The following is a 19,386-nucleotide window of genomic DNA, read 5'->3' on the forward strand; positions in this document are numbered from 1 at the left end:
TCCTTCTTTCCTTCCTGTTTTTCCATTCCCCCCTTCCTTTCCATTTCCTTCCTTCCTTTTCCATTCTCTCCCTCCCTCCCTTTCCATCTTTCTTCCTTCCTTCCTTCCTTCCTTCCTTCCTTCCTTCCTTCCTTCCTTCCTTTCTTTCTTTCTTTCTTCTTTTTTTCTTTCTTTCTTTCTTTCTTTCTTTCTTTCTTTCTTTCTTTCTTTCTTTCTTTTCCTTCCTTCCTTCCTTCCTTCCTTCCTTCCTTCCTTCCTTCCTTCCTTCCTTCCTTCCCATTTCCTTCCTCACCGCTCCTTTCTTGTTCTCTCCCTTCTCCTTCTCCTTCTCCCTCCCTCCCTTTACCTTAAGTACAATAAGCCAGCCAGCCAGCCAGCCCCTCGTCCATAATACTCTATTCCAGCTAGATGCTCTGCTTAACTTTTCTTGGGCTAGTGAGGGTACTGATGTAGATAGTCCCTCAGGAGCTTCTATGGTTGAGGGAGGATTAGAATCTGGGTCTCTCCGCTGCTACTCCAGCCTCTTCCCCACTGCACACCCCCCCAGCCGTTGGGGTGAGAGGGAGAGAGCGCCTTTCGGGCCCCACCGGGAGCTTCCGTGGCTAAGGGTGGGTCAGAATCCGCCCTCTGCAGAACCGGCTGATGCCCCTTTCAAAGGAAAGCAAGGGGGTCCCGGGACCCCCACGCGGCCGCTCACCCACGCAGGACCGCTTATCCGGCATCAGCGCGTAGCCTTGCCCACAGCTGCACTCGTAGCTGCCCTCCGCGTTGGCGCAGTGGGTGTCGCAGCCGCCGTTCATGATGGTGCACTCGTCTATGTCTGCGGGGGAGGCCGCCGGGAGCCGGGACAGACAAGGGGCATGGTTTGTGAAAAGAAGGAGTGCAGATAAAAGAAGGCAAACGAAAACAATTAAATAAAATGATAGGACAATAAAAATAATAATAATAATACGATGTAGTGCATGATAATAATAAAAATAAAATAAAACAATAAATAATAAATGTTAATGTGATATGATAATGAAAAACAATAATAAAATAAAATAATGAAATGAAATGAAAAATAAAATAAAATAATAAAATGAAATGAAAAATAATAAAATAAAATAACAATACATAATAATAAAAATAATAAAATAAAATAGTGATACCACATAATAAAATAGAATAATAAAATAAAATAAAATGAATAACAATAATAAAATAAAATAATAAAAAGAAATGAAAAATAAGAAAATAAAATAATAAAATAAATTAATAAAATAAACTAATGAAATGAAATGAAATGAAAAATAATAAACTAATAAAATGAAATGAAAAATAAAAATACAATAAAATACAATACAATACAATAATAGTTTGGAACAGTTCCCACCCTGCAACGATATCTATAACACCCTCGCACATCCCCCTCTGTCTATTCAAGGTCCTTGGATAGGACTTGATAGGCAAATAAAAATCCCACATCCAGCCTGGCTGCGGGAGGAATAAATAAAGCAATAAAATTCTGGGAGGCAACAAGGCAGCCTGAGGGGAGGGGACGGTCTCATGGATAAAATCACCTCCCCCCCCCAATACACTGTAGATAGTCCTTGTCTTACCACCTCAACTGATCCCAGAATAATGGTCATGAAATGGTGGCTGTCATTAAGCAAGGCAGCCCATGCAATCCCTGCTCTCCCCACGGCAGTCATTATTTATTTATTTAATTAGTTTTCTATACCGCCCTATTCCCGAAGGACTCAGGGCACTTTACAGGGCAGCATATAAAAGACAATATAAAAAGATAATATAAAATTAAAATGAATTAAATTAATTAAAGCCCAACAATTAAAACAATATTAAAAAGCTAAAACCCCTTCAGTCCCTTCAATCTGCATATTCTATTATGCACGGCGTGGGGTGGCTTGGGGTGCAGGGAAGGCCTTGGGTTGCTGACTCCATGGTCGTAAGTCGGGAACCCCGAGAGAAACACGCCACAAAGCCTGAAGCGCCCCCGATCAGATCCCCAAGTTTTTCCTCCTCCTCCCCCACACCGAATCTGCCCTGCCCCCCCTTGGCAATCCCCTGGGGGGGTCTTCCCGGCCCGTCCTTTCCTGCCCCTCTAGAAAGACCGAGACCCTTCCAATTCGATCGTGTGCCTCTGATCCTCGGGGGCCCGTCAGCACCTCCTCCTCAGCCCTGGATTTTGGAAAGCTGCGGAGGATTTCCCCACCCATTTTTGGGGGTGGGGGGGCAGGGGGGGCACGTGCCCTGGACCTTGCGAAACGAGAAAGACGGGAAGCAGAAGACTCACCGACGCAGCCCTGCCGGTCCAGGGTGGCCTGGTACCCAGAGTCACACGCACACTGGTAAGTGCCAATGACGTTCACGCAGCGCCCGTTCCGGCACAGGCTGTCGCTGAGGGAGCACTCGTTGATATCTGCGAAAGCGGAGGTGCAAGAGATGGTCCCGTCATGCCGAGAGAGCAGATCCTCTTTGGCCACGACCGCGGGGCCAGGGCCGAGGGTCTGCACCCCACCCGCACCAAGGGGGATGCGGACATGTGCCGGTTCCCACTCTTTCTCTCCTCCTCTGCTTTAACACGGCCACCAGCAAAGGAGCTGCTTAAAAATAAGTGGGGCCCTGGCGGTGTTTTTCTTGCAGACGTTTCATAACCTAACTAGGGAACATTATCAGTACTAGAAGGGAGTGGGGTTTACAAGGAGGAGGACGTGGTGGTGGAGGAAGAGGAAGAGGAAGAAGAAAAAGACTGTGGGGTCCTTGGTGCTCTCTGAGCTTGGTGATTTCCTTCCAGACGTTTCATGACCCAACTAGGGAACACCATCAGTGCTAGAAGGGGGAGGGGGGTTGCCTCTCTGTTTACACACAGTAGCGTGCCCTCTCATTGTGGCTGTAGGCATCCCTGATGATACCCTGCTTAAGCTGGGCATTAAACTGGGCAAATAACTGGGCACTGATGCCTATGACTCATTCTGGAACGGGATCATCTATCTAGATCAGGCTCTGGGTCCTTCCAGCCCAACCTTCGGTGTCCCATAGGGGGCTCCCGGCCCAAGTGGGGAGGGCCAGAACCCTTCGTTGCTGCTGTGTCCTCCCCCACCCCAGCACCCAGGATTCCACGGAAGCCCCTAAGATCCTGAAAGTGGCAAAGAGTGGGCTAGTCCCCACTGCTGTGGAATTTTCCCCACTGAGAATGAGCTGTTCTACTCACCCACACAGACGCTGCCCTCGGCCGTCAGCTCATGCCCCGGAGGGCAAAGGCACTCAAAGGAGCCCTCGGTGTTGACGCAGACCCCTCCCCGGCACAGGAGAGGGTCTCGCTCACATTCATCGATATCTGGAAGATTAAAAAGCCCAGCTGAGTTGGGAAACTAGCGGAAGAGTTGACCGCGGAGGTTCGCAGTCCTCCAGGTCATGGTTGTGCCAGAGGTGCGTTTTCACATGGCAGCTGGACTTTCTTGTTCTTCTCTGAAGACGTTTCACTTCTCGTCCTAGAAGCTTCTTCGGCTCTGACTGGATGGTGGAGAAAGAGAAGGATTTATACTCCTTGCAGGCAGCTGGTCATTTGCATTCTTTCGGAGGGTCGTTGAGGCCCCTTGGAGGTTTCTCTGTGTCCTCCGGGTCACCTGAGTTGTGCAAATGGGTGTGGAGTCTTCTTGGTCGTTTCTTTTGTAGCCAAGAAGGCTCCACACCCATTTGCACCCCTCAGGTGACCCCGAGGACACAGACAAACCTCCGAGTGGCCTCAACGGCTCTTTAAAAGGAGGCAAATGACCAGCTGTCTGCGAGGAGTGTGAATCCTTCCACTCCCCACCATCCGGTTAAAGCAGAAGAAGCTTCTGGGATGAGAAGCGAAGTGTCTTCAAAGGAAAAACAAGGAAGTCCAGTTGCCTCCTGAAAAAAGCCCCTTTGGGACAGCTGATTACAGGTAATCCTTGCTTAGTGACCATTCACTTAAAAACTGTTCTAAGTTAAAACAGACATCCCCAGGGTCATTTATTTACATTTTGGGCCCTTGGCGACCCACTCACATTTATGGCTGTTGGCAGTGTCCAGTGGCCTCTTCATCAGGGTTTTCTGCATTTTTTGTCAATTTCTGGCAATTACCTCTCAAGTCCCCAGTGAAGAAATCAGTTTCATTTAACAACGATTGCGTTTGCTTAACAGTTGTGTTGTTCTCTTAACAACTGCAGCACAGGCTTAAGGTCGCAAAATCGGATGATGACCTGCTTAACAACTGCCATAAGTCACCACCATAACTCCAAGCTCAATTGCAGTCATAAGTCAAGGATTACCTGTACTAAGCTAGAGGGCCAGTTTGGTGCAGCGGTTAAGATGCTGGCCTAGAATGCAGGAGACGGGGAGTTCTAGTCCCACCTTAGACATGAAAGCCAGATGGGTGACTTTGGGCCAATAACCAGGCGATGGCAAGTTCTAGTCCCGCCTTAGGCATGAAAGCCAGATGGGTGACTTAGGGCCAATCACCAGGAGACGGGGAGTTCTAGTCCCGCCTTAGGCCTGAAAGCCAGCTGGGTGACTTGGGGCCAATCACCAGGAGACGGTGAGTTCTAGTCCTGCCTTAGGCATGAAAGCTGGCTGGGTGACTTGGGGCCAATCACCAGGAGATGGGGAGTTCTAGTCCCGCCTTAGGCCTGAAAGCCAGCTGGGTAGCTTTGGGCCAGTTATTCTTTCTCATCCCAACCCACCTCATAGGGTTGTTGTTGGGAAAATAGGAGGAGGAAGGAATATTAGACAGGGTCACCACCTTCGCTTATTTATAAAAATTATCTATGTGGCCTTTGAAGTCGAAAACAACCGGATGGCACCTAATCAATCAATCAAAGATTGAACAAAAGGAGCCCAAAGCTACACGCAGCCATCACGCACCGAGCGTGTGCGTAAGAATGACACAACAGCCAAGCGATTGGAAAGGGTCAATCCACTTTCCAGCACCTAAGAGAGACTCAAAAGAGCATGGAAACTCTGGCGCCATGTTCTTAATTTCCCAGCCACATAATAATAATAATAATAATAATAATAATAATAATAATAATAATAATAATAATAATAATAATAATAATACTCTTTCAGTTTCTTCCCTCAAGACGACCCTATAGGGCAGGCATGTCAAACTGCTGGCCCGCGGGCCGGATGCGTCACACCGAAACCACACCCACCCCATTGCCGGCAACAGGGAAAAAGTCACAATATGTTGTCCGACGTCATATGATGTCGCGAGTTTGACATGCCTGCTATAGGGCATTGCACACCAAAACAACAAGACACTAGTACTTTTTTCCCCCATGCCATCACTGCTAAACAACTAATTCCTACAACACTGACAAAGTGTTGTAAAGCTGTAAAGCTGTATTACTATGTTTTTCCTGTTGCCCATTCCATTCCATTCCATTCCATTCCATTCCATTCCATTCCATTCCATTCCATTCCATTCCATTCCATTCCATTCCATTCTATTCTATTCTATTCTATTCTATTCTATTCTATTCTATTCTATTCTATTCTATTCTATTCTATTCTATTCTATTCTATTCTATTCCATTCCATTCCATTCCATTCCATTCCATTCCATTATTCTATTCTATTCTATTCTATTCTGTTGTTGTTGGTTAGCTACAAAGTCGTGTCCACCCCATCGTGACCCCATGGACAACGTTCCTCCAGGCCTTCCTGTCCTCTACCATCTTCTGGAGTCCATTTAAGCTCACGCCTCCTGCTTCAGTGACTCCATCCAGCCACCTCATTCTCTGTCGTCCCCTTCTTCTCTTGCCCTCCACCTTTCCCAGCATGAGGCTCTTCTCCAGTGAGTCCTTCCTTCTCATGAGGTGGCCAAAGGATTTGAGTTTTAGCTTCAGGATCTGGCCTTCTAAAGAGCAGTCAGGATTGATCTCCTCTAGGACTGACCGGTTGGATCGCCTTGTAGTCCAAGGGACTCGCAGGAGTCTTCTCCAGCACCATAGTTCAAAGGCCTCAATTCTTTGGCTCTCAGCCTTTCTTATGGTCCAACTTTCACTGCCATACATTGCGACTGGGAAGACCATAGCCTTGGCTATACGCATATTCTATTCTATTCTATTCTATTCTATTCTATTCTATTCTATTCTATTCTATTCTATTCTATTCTATTCTATTCTATTCTATTCTATTCTACTCTACTCTACTCTACTCTACTCTACTCTACTCTACTCTACTCTATTCCATTCTATTCCTTAGGATAACCAAATGTAGATCAGAGCCCTAGTTGGATATGGAAATTTGACTGGATATTCAAATTGGTTTCTGAAAAGGTCAAGAAGCAAGAAACGTTAGTGCCGATGCACAGTGGGAAATGGAGAAAGCCAAAAAAAAAAAAAAAAGAAAAAAGTCAGCCAGCCACTTTCGACCACAGCTGACCCCAAAAGTTAAGACTCTTATCTAAGTATAAAGGTTACCTTATCTAAAATTTCCATTGCTAAGAGAGATAGTTGTTAAGTGGTTTTGGCTGCCCTCTACGACCTTTCTCGCCACAGAAGCAAAGCAAGCATATTTGCAGCCCCCCCCATCCCATTTGCCCCCCCACCCCGTCGTTCTTACCCATGCAGTTCTTCATCATCATAAAGCCGCTCTCGTAGCCTTTGAAGCATTCGCACTCAAAACCGCCGGGCGTGTTGACGCAGGCGCCGTGGCCACACAGGTCTGGGGAGATCCGGCATTCGTCTATATCTGGGGTGGGATTGGGGGAGAGGAGGAGGAGGAGGGTCAAGGCAGGGTCCAGCAGGAGCTTCTTTGGGAGAAAGTGAGGGTCCCCGACTGCCTGGGAGGTTGGGGTGCACCTCCAGAGGCTGCTGGACGTGGTGGCCCACACGGGTCACATGGAGAGACCTTCAGCTCCAGAAGTCTGGGATATCTCCTGTTCATGGCCACTGTGACAGCCACGGACACGATCCATGTTATGGAGGTCCCGACACACATGTGTGATCTGGAACACTAGAACTGGCCTTGGTCATGGAGTAGACGTGACAGGACCTTCAGCTCCAGAAGTCTGGAATAGCTCCTGTTCACGGCCACCGTGACAGCCACAGACCTGATCCACGTTGTGTAGGTCCTGACATACATGTGTGGTCTAGAACACTAGAACTGGCCTTATATGACAGGACCTTCAGCTCCAGAAGTCTTGGATATCATCTGTTCATGGCCACCATGACAGCCACGAACCTGATCCACGTTATGTAGGTCCTGACACACCTGTTATATAGGCCCAGGACATTAGAACTGGTCTTGGTCCCAGAGCAGACATGAAAGGACCAGAAAGGGCGAAACGTTGAACGTGGTTCCTTCTCCTGGGCAGATCCTTTGAGTTGGCAATGGAGATCTGATCAGATCACTCTCCCTGGATGGATCTGGTGGATTCCCAGAAGTCCTGGGGGAGTTTTCCCAGGGTCTGGTTGGGACTCGGCTGAGATCCTGGTGGCCCACGAGAATATAGAGAAGCCCACCATCAAATAGGACAGACGTCCCACCATAAGGGCGACGTTGACTTGCTGGCCAAATGCCAGGAGAACGGTGGGTCTTCTCGGGTTGTGGGATGGTTGAAAAGAAAAACTGGCAGTCTGACAACGGAAAAGGTTCAGCATCTGAAGATACTTAGTTGAAACAGAGGCTCTTTTTCAGCTAGAGTGGTTTGGCATTGTCCAGGGACAGACTGACAGAAAGGAAAGGAAGGAAGGGTGGAAAGAAGGAAGGGAGGGAGGAAGGGAGGGAAGAAGGAAGGAAGGAGAGAAGGAAGGGAGGGAGAGACAGAGGAAAGAAGGAAGGAAAGAAAGATGGGAGGGGGGAGGAAGGAAATAAGGAAAGACAGGAAGGAAGGAAGGAAGGAAGGAAGGAAGGAAGGAAGGAAGGAAGGAAGGAAGGGTGGAAAGAGGGAAGTGTAGAAGGGAGGGAAGAAGGGAGGGAGGGAGGGTGGAAAGAAGAAAGAAGGAGATAGAAAGGAAGGGTGGAAAGAAGGAAGGAAAGAAGGATGGGTGGATGGAAATAAGGAAAGAGAGGAAGGAAGGAAGGAAGGATGGGTGGAAAGAGGGAAGTGTAGAAGGGAGGGAAGAAGGAAGGAAGAAGAGAAGGAAGGGAGGGAGAGACAGAGGAAAGAAGGAAGGAAAGAAAGGGGGAGGGGGGAGGAAGGAAATAAGGAAAGAGAGGAAGGAAGGAAGGATGGGTGAAAAGAGGGAAGTGTGTAGAAGGGAGGGAAGAAGGAAGGGAGGGAGGGTGGAAAGAAGAAGGAAGGAGATAGGAAGGAAGGGTGGAAAGAAGGAAGGAAAGAAGGATGGGAGAGAGGGTGGATGGAAATAAGGAAAGATGAAGAAAAGAAGAAGGGAGGAAGGAGAAAGAGAGGAAGGAAGGAAGAAGTGGGAGTTAGGAAGGAAAGGAGAAAGAGATAAGGAAGGAAGGAAGGAAGGAAGGAAGGAAGGAAGGAAGGAAGGAAGGAAGGAAGGAAGGAAGGAAGGAAGGAAGGAATTTTACCGGCAAAGCCAAAAGCAGGAATTCCGGGGGCGAATCAACCGACCTTAGAGGAACGAGCAGAGGTTTCTGGGCCCACCTGTGCAGTTCCTCTCTTCGGCGTCCAGAGCGAAGCCGCTGCCGCAGAGGCACCGGAAGCTCCCGATGGTGTTGCGACAGGTGCCGTGGGTGCAAAGACCAGAGAACATCTTACATTCGTTCACATCTGGGGAAGGCAGAAAGGCCACGCTTGAGTATCGCCTCCCACACTGCCCCAACCCCCCCCATTCCTTGAGGAGCACCAGGGCGGCCTCTTCGCCCTGCCGGAAGCCCCGTTCTCTCGTTCCTGAGCTGCAGAAAAGTCCATTTCTTTCCAGGTCCATCCATTTATGAATTTCACCTCCTTTCAGATTCTTTGGAGGAATTGGCCACTGGCCAAGGGTGGGCAACTATGGGGCATCCTATATGCTCCTGACCAAGCAGAGGCAGTTTCAAGAATCATATCAGGAAGACAACGGTCCATGGAGATTCTCCGTCCTACAGGTCACGGTTGTCCCAAAGGTGCTTTTTTTTTCCCCAGGAGGCAACTGGATTTTGTTTGTTTTTCCTTTGAAGACGTTTCGCTTCTTACCCAAGAAGCTTCTTCAGCTCTGACCGGATGGCGGGGAAGGGGAGGATTTATACTCCTTGCAGACAGCTGGTCATTTGCATCCTTTTAAAGAGTCGTTGAGGCCGCTTGGAGGTTCATCTGTGTCCTCAGGGTCACCTGAGGGGTGCAAATGGGTGTGGAGCCTTCTTGGAACTGCTAAAAGGACCGTTTTGTGGACTGGAGATAGATGATGTTGTATTCCCTCCCACTCCCCGCTCCAAGTGTCCTCAACGGCTCTCCAAAAGGATGCAAATGACCAGCTGTCTGCAAGGAATATAAATCCTTCCATTCTCCACCATCCCGTCAGAGCTGAAGAAGCTTCTGCGACGAGAAGGAAAATGCCTTCAAAGAATAACCAGGAAGTCCGGTTGCCTCCTTTTAAAAAAAGGAAATTCAGACAATGGACTCCCTGAGCAAGCAACTAGAGCAGACATGTCAAACACAAGGCCCGGGGGCCGGATCCGGCCCACGAAGTGGTTTCATGTGGCCCGCGAAGCCATCCTGGAAACAGTGAGGGAACGGCCCCCACTGCCTTGGCCCTGGCCCAGAGACCCTCCTTCTGCCAGGGACCCTCAGATCTGTCCCACTCCTGCCCAGGCCCCCATAGGTACCCTTGATGCAAACGATGTAGAGCTGGCCATTCCCACCCAGTAGGCCATACGCACTCTAGCCACGCCCACCCAGTAGGCCACGCCCACCCTGGCCACACCCACCCGGCCCCCTGAGGGCAACCACAATGCTGATGCGGCCCTCAATGAAATTGAGTTTGACACCCCTGAACTAGAGGGAACAAATGGAGGATTTCAAAGGGGGCGGATACTGTATGTGGAGAATTTAATTTAATTTAATAATTTGATTTCTATACCGCCCTTCTCCCGAAGGACTCAGGGCGGTGAACAGGGCAATACACAATAAAAATCGAATACAAAAATTAAAAAGCCATTAAACATCATGCCCATAAAATCAATACATATTAAAGTTAAAACTAGTTTTAAAAACCCAACCCCATCCCGTCAGACCAGGCCAGCTTGTTCGAAAAAGAATGTTTTGAGATCGCGCCAGAAGGAGCGAAGGTCGGGGGCCGTCCGGAGCTCAACCGGTAAGCGGTTCCAGAGGTCTGGCGCGCCCACAGAGAACGCTCTCCCCCTGGGGGTCACCAACCAGCATTCTTTGATCGGCGGCACCCTGAGGAGGCCCTCTCTGTGGGAGCGCACTGGACGGAGGGAAGTTGGGGAAGAAGACCCCAAGCCACATCATGCTGCAAGGAGAGTGTAGGAAACTTTGTGGTGGACTGCAATTTACCTGCAACCTTTGTCCTCCTGCCTAAAAAGAACAACTCAAAGGACACCCAAAGTTGCTTTTTTTCAAGTGGCAACTGAACTTCCTTTGTTTTCCCTGGAAGACATTTCGCTTCTCATCCAAGAAGCTTCTCCAGTTCTGACTGAATGGTGGAAAACGGATATATTCCTTGGCGCTCTTTCTGAGATTCGTTGAGGCCGCTTGGAGGCCACTGTTTTGAAGAGCAGAAAAGTCCACATTTTGAACAGGGAGGATGGCTGGTTTGAAAGAAGGGTCAAAAAGGACATCTACATTGAGGCTGACCAGCCCTGTCTCAACAGAGGGGAAGGGATATGACACCACCTCTCTCCTGTTTACAACACTGTCCTTTCAGGATTGCCAAAAAGGTTCCACACTTTTGAGGGGACAGATAAACCTCCAAGTGGCCTCAATGACTCTCAGAGAGAGTACTAACGTCCAGATGACTGCAAGGAATATAAAGCCTTCCATTCTCCAACATTCAGTCAGAACTGAAGAGGCTTCTTGGATGAGAAGCAAAACGTCTTCAAAAGAAAACAACGAAAATCCAGTTGCCTCTTGAAAAAAGCACCTTGGGGACAACGATGACCCGGGTGACAGAGAATCTCCATACTCAAACTACACCTGTTGGAAATGCACGCTCCTGTCCTTATTGGAAGAGGAGATAAAAGTGCTTGAGGAGGGATATCCATACTGTAACAGACCATGGAAAATGAGAAGTTCTGTCCAGGATAAAGATGCTTAAGTGTTGCAGAGGAGAAACTCAATGCCAGAGAACTGTCATCCTATTTCCCAGGCTTTCAGAAGCTCATTACACTTGATCTTCGTGGCATGATACATTCAATCAAACATTTGCTGCAAATTATTCAAGTTCTCGGCCAACAGCACAGCACTGCCAGCATACAAAGTGAATCTGCTTCCTCAATCAACACACTTGTATTGTCCCATTTCTCCTTCCCCCCCCTCCAAACATTCCTCATAACCTTGTGCTTTGGTGGCTTAACAGGGCCTCCCCAATCTTTAAGAAACTCATAACATTCGATCTGTGTTGCGTGATACATTTGATCAAACATTCGCTGCAAATTATTCAGCTTCTCAGCCAATAGCACAGCACTGCCGGCATACAAATCTGCTTCTGCAACGCACAAACTTCTATTGTCCCCTGCCCAAGCGGTGGGTTGAGGGGGATCCCCAGTCTTTGCCTTACTCCCCACTTAAGGCTGACCCCTGTGCTAAGCCTTCCGGTGATTCTCAGCCCTCCTTGACTTCCATCCTCTTCCCCACGGATGGATCTTTGCAGTCACCCATCGGCAAAACCTCCTCACTCATACCTTTGTAAAAAGGCCGGCCGGATAAGACATCTCCCCGGTTGGCAAAGCCAGGTCCCCGCGGGCAGATGGCTTTGAATTCGGCCGAGCCGGGCTTGGGGCATTCCTCACAGTCCTTGCCCCAGGCCGCGCCAACCGAGCAGCAGCAAAGGTCAATGCGGTATTTCCCTGGCAGTGCCACGGTGCACTCGTCCTCGGCCCACTTCATGTAACACTGCTCCAGCCGCACATCTGGAGGGGGGAGAAGCGAGAGCGAAGGGAGGCCAGGAAGCCGGGGTGAGGATTTAGGGAAAAAGGAGAGCAGGGATTCTCCCTCCCTCCCTCCCTCCCTCCTTTCCTTTCTTCCTTCTCTTTCTTTTTCTTCCTTCCTTCCTTCCTTTCTCTCTCTCTTTCTTTCTCTTCCTTCCTTTTTCTTACTTTCTCTCTGTCCTTCTTTCTCTTTCTTTCTTTCTTTCCTTTTTCTTCCTTTTCTTTCTCATTGTCTCTTTTCTATCCTCCCCTTTTTCCCTTGCCTCCTCACTCATTGCTTTTTCCTTCCTTCCTTCCTTCCTTCCTTCCTTCCTTCCTTCCTTCCTTCCTTCCTTCGCTCCATAACAGAATGACTCCTTCCTTCCTTCCTTCCTTCCTTCCTTCCTTCCTTCCTTCCTTCCTTCCTTCCTTCGCTCCATAACAGAATGACTCCTTCCTTCCTTCCTTCCTTCCTTCCTTCCTCCTTCCTTCCTTCCTTCCTTCCTTCCTTCCTTCCTTCCTTCGCTCCATAACAGAATGACTTCTTCCTTCCTTCCTTCCTTCCTTCCTTCCTTCCTTCCTTCCTTCCTTCCTTCCTTCCGTCTCTCCTTTTCTTTTTCTCTCTTCTCTCCTCCCCTCTCCTTTTCCCTTGCCTCCTCACTCATTGCTCCTTCCTTCCTTCCTTCCTTCCTTCCTTCCTTCCTTCCTTCCTTCCTTCCTTCTTTCCTTCCTCTCCCTTCCTATCTCAATTCCTTCCTTACTTCCATCTTTCTATCCTCCCTCCTTCCCTTCCTTCATTTCCTTCCTTCCTTCCGTTTCAGCACTCCCCAAAAGAAGAAGGCAGCTAGATGAGTCATATCACCCGGTCCTCACCCACGCAGGTCCGGCCAGAACCATCCAAGGTCAACCCTTCTGGACATTCGCATCGGAAGGACCCTGCCGTGTTCACGCAGTGGCCATTGGGGCAGACCCCCGGGAAGACGTCGCACTCGTTCACATCTGGTGGGGCAGAGAGAAACATTGGCTGGAGGACAGAAGGTCCTGCTGGCGGCCATGGCTGGGGCAGCCCTAGAAGAGCTCCCTAGCATTCTTCTGAAAGGGCACCATCCAGACCATCTCCCATCTGAGCAGAACTGAGCTGAGGTCCTGTCAGCGCTTGAGCAGTCCAATTTGAGAAGAACCTGGTTGTGATGTTCTTTGACCGTTCACCGGTGGCGAAGGAGCTTTCTGCCAGGTTCCACAGCAGGTTGTCTCTGAGCATCTCCACATCCTTCCTCCCGAAACTCTCAGAGACAACCAATTCCTCTTTTTCGAAGGTTGGGGGGCTCCATACCCAGCCCCTCGAGAAACAAGGCAGGGCTCGCCAACCAGAGATGGAAGCTACCTTCACAAGAGAGACCCTTCCTCCTGGCGTAACCTCGTGGACAGGCGGCATCTGGAACCGGAGAGAAAAAGGGTAGAGCCTTGTGGCATGGTGGCTTGTTGGGAGACCCAAAGGAAGGCACCCCATGGATCAGAGTCCCACTTTACCGATCTCACAGCGTTCACAGGGGCTACCCCAGGCAGCCCCCAATGTGGCACAGCATTCGGATTTCAAGGTAGCCCCGTTGATGTTGACTTCACAGCGTCCTTCTTGGATGTTGAGCCAACAGGTGCCCTTCATGCTGTCTGGGGCGTGAAAGCAGAGAGATAGGTTGGGTGTATGTGTGTGTGTGTGTGTTCTGCAGCAAAGAGGTATCACTGTACATGGCCAGGTGTTAGAAAAGCACATCTTGGTTCCCACTTGCTGGCGAGAAACATCCAGCCCATCGTCTTGCACAACCAGGTGAGATAATTGTATTTTACAGTAAAGATATTGTAAGGGGATTGCGCAGCAGGTGCCCCAATTGAAGTTAGAGACGCTGACGTGAACTTGCAAGTTTATATACATAAATATATTTTACAGCTATATTTACAGTAAATAAGATAGTCAGGCACATCACTACATCATTATGAGGTAAATCATGAGGTAAAACACAGAACAGCATATAGAGCACACAGAAGAAAAAGGTGGGGAAAAAGGGAAGCTCCCCCTTTACACCCACAGCAACCAGTCACAGTGTAGATTGCCTCATGCAGGAGCAAACAAGATAGTCAGGAACACAGGAGTACCACGAGGTAAATCTAAACAGCATGCAGAGCACACAGAAGAAAAAGGCGGGGGGAAAAGGGAAACTCCCCCTTTATACCCAGCAACCAATCATAACGTTGATTGCGTCATGCAGGAGCAGACAAGATAGTCAGGAACACAGGAACAACATGAGGTAAATCGAAAAGTATACAGAGCACACAGAAGAAAAAGGCGGGGGGAAAAAGGGGAACTCCTCCTTTATACTTATCACAATCACAGTGTAATTACCTCATGCATGAGTCCTACCATTCAACTACAATTGTGTCTTCCGGCCCATTGCACACTTTACTGTTCTAGCTACTAAATTAAACATCTTAACAATAACAGAATCTTGCAAGTCTGAAAGGACAAACTTCCCGCCATCACTTTTAACTGCTTGATCCGTTAGGATGGGTCCTTCTTAAGTTTTTTCGACTGACCATTGAGTCACTGAGGGCTCCTGCCTCTCTTCTCTGATGGTTGCCTAGCCAGCTTCTCTTCCCTTCCTTCCTCAATACATCATGCACATATTCCATTAAACGGTGTGACCGTTCCCTGGCACCCTCGGTCAGGTCCCTGTCGGAACGTTGCCATTTTAAAGGAAGAGAGGATGTAGTTTGGGGAATAGAGAATTTGCTGCTTCACTTTGATGTATCTGTATGGGAATTTGGGAGGTGGGAGGTGAGCCATCAGGGCCATCTGGATGGACTCCTTTCTGGCCAATTCCAGCCTGTTACCAAGGTTGTGGCGCCAAGGAGACAACTTGTTATCAACTTCTGGCCTCAGAGTTCTCATAACACCTTTGCGCCAGCAGATTGGCTCCTGACGGATTGGGGCATCAGGGTGGGGTTGGCATATTGGGGAATTTAGCTTAACAGTTTGCGCGGGAACTTCAGATTCTGCCTGACTTCCTTGCAATCACTTTCTTTCAGTAAACGTTCTTTTGAAATAACGCTCGTTTCAAGAGTCATGCTGTCCTGAGTAGATAGCTGAGGCAAGACCTACGCCCTCCTTTGCACCCACATCCAGAGTCCAGGACCCGAGACGCTGGCTCTAAAGCCCAACCCTATGACCATTACTGATTAGGGCAGCTTCTTACCAACACAAATGGTGCCACTGGGATCCAGTTTGCTTCCAGGTGAGCACTCGCAGGCAAAGGAGCCGGCATTGTTCCGGCAGATCCCGTTGACACAGGGGCTGGAGGCACACTCGTTAATATCTAGGAGACAGAAGGAAAAGGGCAGAACCGGTAGATAATTTTTTGTTGCCCAGGCCCAGGATGGATTTCCGGAAGCAGATCCACAGAGTGAACCAGTTGTTCACACATTTGAATTTTTTTTTTTAATTCCATTTATATCCCGCCCTTCTCCAAAGACTCAGGGCGGCTTACATGCTTAGCAGTAGCCTTCATTCTATGTATATGCCTGCTTATTAGGGCTTTCACACCCCCCCCCCCAAGCGGCATTATTACAAAGTCAGCTTAATTGCCCCCAACAATCTGGGTCCTCATTTTACCTACCTGGGAAGGATGGAAGGCTGAGTCAACCTTGAGCCTGGTGGGACTCGAACCTGCACTAATTGCAGGCAGCTGGTGTTACTTAAGGAGGCATTAGCCCACTGCTCCACCAAGGCTCTTGAATCAGTTGCCAAGCATCCAAATATAAATCACATGACCCTGGGGATGCTGCAATGGTCATAAGTGTGAAAAAGGTCCTGGTGATGACCTATAAAGCCCTAAATGGCATGGGTCTGGATTATTTACGGGAGCACCTTCTGCCGGCGTCAACTTCCCATCGTCCTGTGCGCTCCCACAGAGAGGGCCTCCTCAGGGTGCTGTCGGCCAGGGAATGCCGACTGGCAGACCCCAGGGGGACAGCATTCTCTGTGGGCACGCCTGCCCTCTGGAACCAGCTCCCTGTTGAGCTCCGGATGGCTCCTGACCTTCACTCCTTTCGCCGCGACCTGAAAACTTGGTTATTTGAGCTTGCCGGCCTGGACTGAGGGTTTGGGATTTGGGGATTTTAAATTTTTAGAATGTGATTTACTTGTTGGGGCTAATTTAATTTAATTTATTTTTAACCTTGTATATTGTGTTTTAACTGCCCTGTACACCGCCCCGAGTCCTTTGGGAGAAGGGCGGTATATAAATCCAATAAAATAAATAAATAAATAAATAAATAAATAAATAAATAAATAAATAAATAAATAAATAAATATGGTCGTAAGTCTTCTATAACTGTGCATTTGGTTTTTCTTGCCTAAGTGTAAAACCTTACTTTGGTGAATTTCATTTTGCTCGATAGCGCCCAATGTTCCAGTCTATCGAGAAGAAATCAAAAGCTGGAGGGTTTGTAAGAATCCGTCCCAGTTTCTTGCTTTGTGGCCACCAGCTCTTTGGGATCTACTAGATTCAACGATTCACCTTTGCTGCCATGGTTTCAAGGCTTCTACCTTGATGTTTGGTATCTGCGGTGTACCCACTTCCAGACCAAGAGAAAACAGTTACCTTCACACGTGTCTGTCTCGATCCGGAAGACGAATCCCTTGGGGCAGCTGCAGCTGTAGCTCCCAGGCGTGTTGCGGCACAAGCCATTGTCACACAACAGGCGATTGATGGCGCACTCGTCCACATCTGGAGAGAGAAGGAAGACACAGCAGCTGACAAATGTGCTGTTCTCCATTCGCTTTTGAGCCATAAGCACTAGCCACTTTAAAAAAAAACGAAGGGAACTTAATAGGATAGGGTAGACTAAACACACACAATGGGGTTTAATTCTGACTTTCCTATCTTTCCCATTGGGAATTAGATGGAAAACCATAGTTTTCCACGATATCCATTCTGTTAACCATCATCACTCACCTTCAAGGTCAAGTTTTGCAAGGATGAAGTCTTTGATGCTCTCTGGGCTGGGTTCTTCGTTTGCAGACATTTCATGACCCAACTAGGTTACATCATCCATGCTAGTGAGTGTAAGGTTTGCTCCCTGTTTATATACAATAGGCTGCCCTGCCAGTCTTGGTGGGGTGTTGTTTTCTCCTTGATAGTTTTCTGGTTAGGATACTGTTTGCTGCTTGATTATTACTTCCCTTGGCAGTTCCTCGATTAGGGTATTGTTTTCTGTTTGTTTGTCTGGTATAAATCCCTGCTTATCTGGGTGTTCTGACCTACCCGAGCGATTCTCGGTTGTTAACGCAATGGCCATATCTGGCCTGAGAAATTATGGTTCTCGTCATCGCTCCCTCATAGGTACAGAGCTAATTTTCATCACACCTGGCCCAGCACAAGACCCTCACTTGACTGTTGTGATTCAGGGTCAGCCTGTGGGTCCGGCAGCTGGGTCGGATGACTCGGATGACTCAGACGAGGGGGAGGAGGAGGGTGTTGAAGACGAACTTGCTGATGATGGCTTGGAGGCTTCGCAGAGCCCTCAGCCAGGCCCCTCTTCTCAGCTGCGCGAGCCCGACAGTGCAGATGAAGAGGACCCACAGCTGGCCCTGTTCAAGGACGCCCGACGCAGGAGGCAGACCAGTAGAAGCAAGCAGAGAAAGGCTGTGGGACTCCTCGGAAGGAGGCACAGGGAGGCCACGCCCTGAACTCTAATAAAGGGAGTGTTTGGGGAAGGGCTGGTTGCTGAAAGCAACCGCTCCGTTTGAGGATCAAAGTTCCGGTATCTTGTTTCATGTTTTGTTGCTTGTTTGTGTAATAAATCTTGGCAGACGTTTTCCAGCCTCAGACGCTCTCCAGCCTTTGCCGTTTGTACAGGGGTTGCCTTTCTGCAAGGCCGGTAGCAGGCTGGTACAGAACATTGACACACCCACATCCGAAGCCCTTATAAGCAGAAGAGCACTGACACAGACATCCCCTCAACTTTGCTGAAGACATTGCCTAGCTTGGTAACGAAACGTTCGGAAAACAACCCACAAGCCTGTTAACAGCCCTCATCCTGCACCTGAGCTGCAGATATTCGGCACTATTGCACGGAATAACAGAGTTGGAAGGGACCTTGAAGGTCTTCCGGTCCAACCCTCTGCTTGAACAGGAAACCCTATATCATTTCAAACAGATCCTTGCTTCAAAACCTCCAGTACTGGAGCAACCACAGCTCTGGAGGCAGGTTGTTCCACCAATTAATTGTCCTCACTGTCAGGAAATTCCTCCTTAGTTCCAGGTTGCTTCTCTCCTTGATGAGTTACCCTCCGTTGCTTCTTGTCCTGCCCTCCGGTGCTCTAGAGAATAAGTGGACCCTCCCTCTTCTTTGTGGCAGCCCCTCAAATACTGGAAGACTGCTATCACGCCACCCTTAGGCTTTCTTTTCTCTAGACTGGCCATACCCAATTCCTGCAATCGTTCTTCTTTTTGGATAGAATAGAATAGAATAGAATAGGATAGGATAGGATAGGATAGGGTAGGGTAGGGTAGGGTAGGGTAGGGTAGGGTAGGGTAGGGTAGGGTAGAGTAGAGTAGAGTAGAGTAGAGTAGAGTAGAGTAGAATAGAGTAGAATAGAGTAGAATAGAATAGAATAGAATAGAATAGAATAGAATAGAATAGAATAGAATGGAATGGAATGGAATGGAATGGAATGGAATGGAATGGAATGGAATGGAATGGAATGGAATGGAATGGAATAAGAATAGAACAGAACAGAACAGAACAGAACAGAATAGAATAGAATAACAGAGTTGGAATTGACCTGGGAGATCATCTAGTCCAACCCCCTGCTCGGGCTCTTCTCCGCACTCTTTCCAGAGTCTACAGTTTCTAGCCCAGCTCTGGCCAGTGTCGCCACCCGCCCTCTGCTGAATGGCCAGCCTCAAGCCCCGTGTTTTTGCTCTGCTCCGCTCTTACTCACCCACGCAGTTCTTCCCAGTGGGGTCCGATTCGTAGCCCAGATTGCAAATGCAGCGATAGCTCCCTCGAAGGTTTTCGCACATGCCGTTGGGGCAGATGTCGGGGTTCAAGGCGCACTCGTTAATATCTGTGCCGGAGAATCGCAACCTCAGTCCCTCTCCTCAACATCCCCCACACCCTCCTTTGTCCACTGCTTTTTTCTCAACCTTGGCAGCTTGAGGATGTCTGGACTTCAACTCCCAGAATTCCCCAGCTAACCATGGAAACGCTAATGCCAGAGGACTGAGGGGGAGAAGCCTAATAACCAAATACAGCTAGTCCTCATCTTACAACAGTCTGTTTAGTGACCGTTCAAAGTTACAACGGCCCTTTTGT

General features: G+C 48.7%; 1 protein-coding gene across 1 annotated transcript in view; it reads right to left on the reverse strand.

Annotated features, from left to right (window-relative positions):
- The window catches only part of FBN3 (fibrillin 3), a gene marked incomplete at both ends in the record, with an annotated part of 163,194 nt that overhangs the window by 66,028 nt on the left and 77,780 nt on the right, over positions 1-19,386 (reverse strand). Inside the window, 12 exons of the mRNA XM_083350353.1 lie at positions 698-820; positions 2,297-2,422; positions 3,215-3,340; positions 6,595-6,723; positions 8,591-8,716; positions 11,788-12,015; positions 12,886-13,011; positions 13,397-13,447; positions 13,543-13,680; positions 15,261-15,380; positions 16,668-16,793; positions 19,013-19,138. Of these exons, the coding sequence (XP_083206479.1) occupies positions 698-820; positions 2,297-2,422; positions 3,215-3,340; positions 6,595-6,723; positions 8,591-8,716; positions 11,788-12,015; positions 12,886-13,011; positions 13,397-13,447; positions 13,543-13,680; positions 15,261-15,380; positions 16,668-16,793; positions 19,013-19,138 (1,545 nt within the window). The remainder of the gene's footprint in view (positions 1-697; positions 821-2,296; positions 2,423-3,214; positions 3,341-6,594; positions 6,724-8,590; positions 8,717-11,787; positions 12,016-12,885; positions 13,012-13,396; positions 13,448-13,542; positions 13,681-15,260; positions 15,381-16,667; positions 16,794-19,012; positions 19,139-19,386) is intronic.

This window comes from Vipera ursinii (assembly GCF_947247035.1).
Source record: "Vipera ursinii genome assembly, chromosome: 1".
In the NCBI taxonomy this organism is placed as follows: domain Eukaryota; kingdom Metazoa; phylum Chordata; class Lepidosauria; order Squamata; family Viperidae; genus Vipera; species Vipera ursinii.